Here is a 7584-nt window from a genome sequence, read left to right on the forward strand (position 1 = left end):
TCCTCTCTTGCAAAGAACGCGAAACGATAATTGCAACACACGAAGAATTCGTATAAAATAAATATCTCACGTATCTTCGGGCTGCTCGAAGCGATTTCTCAAGTCTCGATAATTCTCTAAAGCTGCCAGAAAATAAGAAAGACTTTCCTTTTCTTTGTCTCTTTTTCATTCGTTCTCGACGAATCTACCTTTTCCACGGTCGGTAAGTTCCACGCATCCATATATTTGTCTACAAACGTTACTCGAGTATCAGATCGAAGCTTTCCCGAAAATTTATTTTTCCTATTCCATTCTGAGTTCTATCGAAAGAAAAACGTCGTCGTTTCACACCTAACCTGTACTCTCTTCAGTGTCACAAATATATTACGACTACCGAAAGTACACGTTTCAGCAACAACTTCGAACAATATACCTACTCGTTTGTCTTCCCAGGGAAACGCTTCGAGTCTATCATCGAATTCGTTTAAATAATACGTATCTAGGCCCCTAAAGCGCAATGTAATTCTTATAGAAAACTTAATGCCGAACGTTTCTCAGCCAAATGGCACCGTTTTCCTTTTCGTTTCTTCTTGTCCCACGGTGAATCAACGATGCCACATATCGACAACGATCCATCGGCAGGTAAAGTGAACACTTGTCTTATCCCTGCTAAAATCCTTCCAGTGCACTTGGATGGACCTCCGTCCGGATTTCGTTTGATTGTACTTTCACGATCCTGGTAGGGACGCAGGCTCGTGAATAGACAGTCTTGTGTCTCGCCAGGCTCCTCTCAAAGAGCCATGTCCGCGGTGAAGTTTAACTCTTCGAATGTACATTGGTCTTTTGCGCTTTCTTCTTCCTGGCTGCCAGCATGTCGTAGAAGGGATTGTGCGATATACTTTGTCTGTAACCATCAATTCAAACCTCGTTTTTACTTGTATTTTACAATAGAAAAAATATAGGAATTAAAAGGTATTTCCTCTTTAATTTTATCTCAGAAACGTCTGAGATAGCCAAGATGGTAGAATTAACTACAGCGTTCAATTAAGCTAATTACCATGACTTTCCACATGAAATCTTTTATTACAGAATTACAACGTACGGTAGAAGTTGCGAAACATTAACAATTCAGCCTCGTAAAAGGTCTAAATCGTTCATAAAGTGGCTGAACATAAAATTTCTCGTTAAAGGACTCGCGGCAGACAGCGTTAAACAGCAGGGGACAAGCTTCAGTTGAATCTCGAGGTTTCCTTTGAATTATTCGCGGAACGAATAACAGAAACTTACCGCACGCATTTGATCCATTCTTCTTTCTCTTCGTCCGTGGCCGCAGACATTCTGTACACGGTGTGTTTGCCTGTAACAAGCGGGGAACAACAGTTACAATGGTTGCCGGTGTAATTACCGAGTGCACGACGACGCGCTATAAAAAAGGACCGCGTTAAATGGCGACGCAACACGCACGCACGGGATTCGATCGTTCACGTGAGAAAGTCGCTCTACAGAGGAGCTGCTGCACTTGAATTCTCTCTGTGTTTCCTGTCCTCGATTGAGCCTCTCTGCTCGCGAGAGCGCCAATGTAACTTGGAAACAATGCGGTATTTGTATTCCCCCGTATTCCCATGGTACTTCCACTTATTTACAAGGTACAATTCTTTCAAAGAATCTTTCAACGTATCCGAATACAAATTTTCGGTTCTTCGAAGAATACTACTTCTTACAGTAATTCCAATTTGTCTGGAGATCAAATTTTTAGTCGACGATATTCACTTTATTCCAATTATTCGAAACATTCGATGGCCCCATCGAGGAAACAGTCTCCAATCTCAGGTGACCAAAGTGCCAGTGTTAAAGTCTTCTTCCTCTCTCAGGAAGTCTACTCTAATAAGAGCCTCGACGAGGACTAGAGAGAAAGTCCTTCCATCTGACGATGCATCGCAGGAAGTATCGTCACAATTCTACTCCGGCAATTCGATAATTCAAAGTGCAAGTCACAGAGAAATTAAGCACGCCAAGGAAGGAAAAAAAGGAGTAGCGATTCCGCGGGTCACGGCGTCGATCAATTAACGCTCCTCCTGCGGTCGTACCTTCGACAACTTTTCCCTCGCTGTCCGTCTTGCAAGCCTTGATGAACTCGGAGCCGGCGGCGTACAGCTCGAAGCAATGCGGCTTGTGTCGATCCTGCACCTCTCTGACCTGAATGTTTTCCAGCGGAATGATGCCCCGTGGCTCCTTGTCGGTCGTGTACTCGAAGTAATAGAGACAGTTGTCGTTCAATATGAACCACCGTCTCTTCCAGCTCTTGTAACGTCCGCCTGGAACAACCATTATTCACAATTTCAAAGCTACAGATCGATGTACAATGCTAACTGCGTTATTTACCTGCTGTCTCCGTCAGGGCAGCAGAGGGACAAAGCGATACGATATAAGAAAATAGGTTCATACTTCACGGTTTTCGTCTCGTTTCTTTTTCTCTCATTGTCTTTATCTTTTCTTTTTTCATTTTTTTTTATTTTTTTTTATTTTTTCCATCGGGGGATCCTTCTGGAGCAACGTTTCCCAAAGATTCCCATCGCTTCGATGATTTTCAAATCTATCTCTCAATGATTCTCAGACGATGACCAATTGCAATTGGGAAAAATTCGAGCACAAAATACCGGGTAAACGTGTCGTATCTCGGATGCACCGGCAGTATCTTTGGAATGTCAGGACATAACGTTGAAAATATTCGAGTCATCCGTGGCGTTCGCAGCCTCGAGGGTTTGGGAAACGCTGCTCCAGGATGTTCTCACTCGTCCATGTAACCCTTTATGGCGTCGACTTATCGCCTCTCATCTGCTTTCGATATTAAAACGGAGAGTGGACCGTCTGCGGTTTCGAATGGCGAATCTTTCATCGTCTCTCTCTCTTGTCGAGTATTAACGATAACGAAGCTCGGATGAAAGTGCTTCATCCTTCCATGTTATCCTTCGACTACCCGTATAACGACGGAAACAATCCGGATCGCATTACGCGCGAGCTGGGTGGCAAGGGACCACCGACTACGGAGAACGTTTTCCAATGAAAAACCGTTGAAAATTCGAAAAGATGAGATACCTTCTGATTTAAACACAGAAACAAATTGACAAACATTCGTGTTCATACTTTTACCTATCCACTGCTTTTCTTCACAATTTTTTCCCTTCTCACCTTCTTAGGAAAATAAACATATTAGAGATCGAAGATGGGCCACTTCGTTATCTTTTAATTTCAATTATCTCCACAGGCATGGAGATCACGTAAGACAGAGAGTGAGAGAAAATATCGATAGTTAGATGGAAAATTAAATTATCTGTTTCTATATTAAAAATGCGTCGCTATAAAGGGTTCACATCCTCATGCACTCGTGACATCCCCCAGAAGAAAGGGAGTAGCAATAACATGCGAACCGAGGAAAAGGTTGCAAGAACGTTCGATGTGGACGCGGGCCGTAGCGTTCTTTCGTTCTCTCAGCCATACAAAGAAGTTTTCTCTCATTTCGGATCATACCGGGTCAAGGGGAGAAGTGAATCGTACGTTAGACGGGCTACGAAAGATTACCTTGCTTCCAGAGCCAGCCCTCCTTGTCCGGGTTGAAGAACGTGTGCATCAGATCGTTCCCGTCGTCCTCCGGTATCTTGAACGGCTCTGTCTTTATACTTTCGTATAAACTCTGCAAAAGTTGCGACGATTAAAAAGCTGGAGTATCAACGGGAAACAACTTCGAGGGGAGAAAAAAGGTACTCTTCTCTCTCAGAGCGAAATGAAATGAGTTCCAGACGAAAGATGTGTGTGTGTGTGTGTGTGTGTGTCGGTTGTTTAATCGATTTGCGTCTGGTTCTTTTGAAATACGGGTATTTTTCTGCGGTTGAAGGAAGTTAGAACGCGAGGAAAATATTGGAGGAAGTTTGGATGCTCGTGAGATAAGCGCGTCAACGGAAATTCCGGTTTCCCTGAGCATTCGTCCTTACGTCATCGTTGCGACACACGCATTTCCATAAACGTTTACGTTTAACGTGGTCGCTTTACGTTCCTTAAATAAGAAAATAGAAGGAGTTTTAGCGGTACTGATAACAAATTCTTCACCCTTCGACAGTTTATCCCGAGTGAGACTCGGGCGGTGCGTTAAGTAACGAACAGTTTAACTCGCGAGAGGCTTTTAGGAAGAAAGTTAGAAAGGGGCGAGGTATTATTATCAGAATTGTGACGTAGGATTATGCACACTGTGCTTTAAAAATAATCACACACGAGTAAAATATGAAGTTTATTCGCTCTAATTGGCAATCATATTAGACTCTCAAGGGGTTAAAAATGATCAAAAACCAGCAGTCTTAAAAAAATCGAAACTTTAAGGTTACCAAAGTTCCCTCGTAACTTTCAATTTGACGTTTTCACTGCCCCGACAGAACCATCTACACGCGAATGATCGGACAATTTGGTTAGATTACCTTGACCAACGTTAGACGTATCAATTAACAGATAAAAACAAAAAAAAACGCGAAACCAGTTCGCTGTGAAAAGAAAAGGATCGACACAACCAACGCCTCTATCCATTTGATTTTCTGCAAAACCAACATGATTGCGCCGAGAAATAAAAGTCGAAATAAAAATGGTCGTAGTATCAACATTCCCCCGTGTAGCTTATCGAGAATCGATGATTGCTTTCCTGTCGGTGGAATGGCGCGTATCATCAGCGTCGATCTAAAGAGAGAATCGTTCTGGAAGCTGAAACGCGAGAATAGTAGTATGTAGTATCGCGATGATGGCGCAGAGAGCGCGAGCGCGAGCCACTTTGCATAAATCTATCATTACGGAATCACCGTACAACGGACTTCCCCGTTAGCCCGGTGGATTCATTCTAATAACCGTCGCTTTACTATCGCGACTTGTAAAGCGCGCCAATTGCTTTATATCCTGACTACGTATCACGTGTGTATCACACTCGCGAGCATCGAAAGGTCGCAACGTCCGTTGTTGGCCGCCATTGTTCGTTATTTATTATGTTTGTCAGTGGCCACTTGCCTGGCTGTTAAACGATCGGCACACGTTCCGGTCATCCGATGCTGGAACTTTTCCACGAGCTCCTCTCTCGTCGATCTCACCGAATACTCGCGAAGGATAGCAACGAGGTCTATCATAAATACGAGATTTACGTCGAGAACTAGCTTGGTTCAAGTTTCGCTAATAAAAAGTTATTCGAAAGTAAAATGGTCCAGTTCGAAACAGTCTCTTTGTAGAAGCTCTATATCGTTGCCAACTGCCTTTTACACTTCCGAAAACACTATTCTTTCAGGAGTTTGCTTTCAGATCAGCCTTCGAATTCTCCTTTGTCTGGAGGATCATTCGAAAAGCGCGCCCTTTTGATAAACTCTTCGGTCACGAAAGTAAGTCACGCAGAGCTAGGTAAAGTGAGCATTGCGACTGGTGTTTGTTAAAAATTGAAACGGTAGGTCTCGAAAAAAACGATTTTTCTATATAATCGCAATATCGGTTAAATTGCCAATGGTAACCGCGTTATATCGTGTCATCGGTTTCTTTCCTCACTTACGAGGATTTTATTGAGATGAATGCATATATTTTTTAATCAAATCCCATACATGTGCAGCAATTTAAGAAGAATGTATCGTTGCATGCTCGAACGTACACCAAGAACGCGAATCGGATCGATTCGTTGAACGAGCAATCTAAACGTGACGCACGATACTTTTGCCAGGAATTCGTCGGCAACTTTTCTGATTAATTCATAAAAGCGTATTACGTCACACGCCGGGGGAACTTCAATAAAAAAGAGCATCGTTGCACGGTTTCAATAACGCGGCTAAACGGCGAACAATAATACAAAAATCGTTTTCTCGTCGATGTGACGAATTTAAAAGTGGCGTAACCGAACGGGAACGTGTGTAATTTCCTGAAACGATGATCGCGTTTGATATTCGAACGATATTCTAACAACGGCGCGATGTTATCGTAGAAAAGCCGTAAATTGAAATTTCATAGTACCGAGCCGGTAAATTACGCCTAAAACTGAACGTTCGATGAATATTATCGTGGATTTACCATCGCGATCTAACTTCGACGTAACATATCGCCGCGGTATGTATATTTCCAACGATGGAACACCGCGCAATCATTATCGTTCGCACGTTCCTCGCACGTAACAAAATTGTTACACCTGTACACCGTTACGCTAAATGCAGAGAATCTTTCGTTGCTACCGTAGAGAAAATCTGCATTCTTCGCCGAGACTCACGAATGTTCCTCGAAAATTCCAACGTGGAACAACTTAATCGCGTGTTGGATGTTGAAACAGGTTTGAAAAGCTCGAACAACGTTTACCGATACGATAAAAGTATAAAAACCAGACTTCAAAAATTCCATCATCGTAAGCTTCTCGTCGCTATAAAGTCTAAAGCTTGTAAGTCTCGGAGAGAAGAGTTTCGACGGTTCTAAAATACAGAAAGACCAAGTTCTAAATATCGTCAGACTTTTCTTTTGTCCGTACTCCTGTAAACGGCTAAGAAACGTGTTAATACCGAAAAGTCTGGTTTTGTCGACAAAACCGAGGGTTCGCTGCTGCACACTTCCAAAGCTGAGAACCTTACAAAGTCTGGTCAGAAAAGTTTCCCTAAAAACATTCCCCCTTTACGAATCAAAGTAACATCAACTACCCTTAATCCCTCGAATGGAAGTCAGGAATGACACAATAATGGTATTGTTAGAGGAAGAAAAGGAGGGCAAGAAAAGGCACTTACCACGAGTAGTTCGCGAGGCAGGTCGCCGCCATTGTTGATGCCGCGGTTCATGGATATGAACTGCTCGACGCTCGGCTTATCCTTGACGCTCGGATTGTGCAGGGACGTGTTCAACATGATGATAGCGAAGCTGAGCACGTAACAGGTGTCGGTGTTGGTGAAAATGTTCGGGTTCAGCTGGCAGTACCTCTGAGCGAAGCACTCCATCATCCTGTCGATCTTCTGCGCTTCTCCGGGCAATCGAAACGACCAGAGGAACTGTCTGAGCGCCTGGACCAGGATCAGATCCGTGAAGTCGTGCAATTCGACGAACGCTCGGAGTACCCTCTCGTTGAAATCGTGTCGCTCGCCGAGATAGTCGCCGATCGCGGTTTTATTCAGACCCTCGCCTTTGTAGAGGAACTGCGCGACGTCCTCCGGCGTCGGTGCGAGCAGATTGTGCTCGATCAGGTACTCGATGCCCTTCTTAGGGTCCATGTTGAACTTCTTACGGCCGATCGACGTCTGCTTCGCCTTGTTCGAAGGCTTGGTCTCGTCGGCCGCGAGACCGCCACCCTCCATCGCCTCCATCTCGGCCACCACCTCGCCCAGCTCATCTTTCAGTTGCTGCAACAGAAACAAGGGGACCTGTTAGGGAATCACAATGGCTTCGTCGCGATGCATTCTTCTTTGATACGAGGGCTAGGGGAGAGTTTAGCTTCTTCTTCATCTCTTTACCCCGTTTCACGGCAATTCCACGCGATCGATTTAACGCAAGTCGCTCAGGGGAGAGGTTGCACGACGAGGTCTTTGGACAATTTCTAAGGTTGCTTCGCAGATTGGAGGTCTAAACGTG

At 44.1% G+C, this 7584-nt stretch overlaps 1 protein-coding gene across 3 annotated transcripts in view; it reads right to left on the reverse strand.

Moving 5' to 3' along the window:
• Positions 1–428: 428 nt before the first annotated feature.
• Positions 429–7584, reverse strand: part of LOC108575820 (cytohesin-1) — a 62141-nt gene continuing 54985 nt past the window's right edge. For all 3 annotated transcript variants that reach the window (XM_017938725.1, XM_017938723.1, XM_017938724.1), the window contains 5 exons: positions 6750–7355; positions 3559–3670; positions 2067–2294; positions 1267–1336; positions 429–883 (listed from right to left, as the gene is read on the reverse strand). In XM_017938725.1, the coding sequence (XP_017794214.1) occupies positions 796–883; positions 1267–1336; positions 2067–2294; positions 3559–3670; positions 6750–7355 (1104 nt within the window). In that variant the 3' untranslated portion in view covers positions 429–795. The remainder of the gene's footprint in view (positions 884–1266; positions 1337–2066; positions 2295–3558; positions 3671–6749; positions 7356–7584) is intronic.

The sequence above is a fragment of the Habropoda laboriosa genome, unplaced genomic scaffold, assembly GCF_001263275.1.
Source record: "Habropoda laboriosa isolate 0110345459 unplaced genomic scaffold, ASM126327v1 scaffold243, whole genome shotgun sequence".
NCBI lineage: Eukaryota > Metazoa > Arthropoda > Insecta > Hymenoptera > Apidae > Habropoda > Habropoda laboriosa.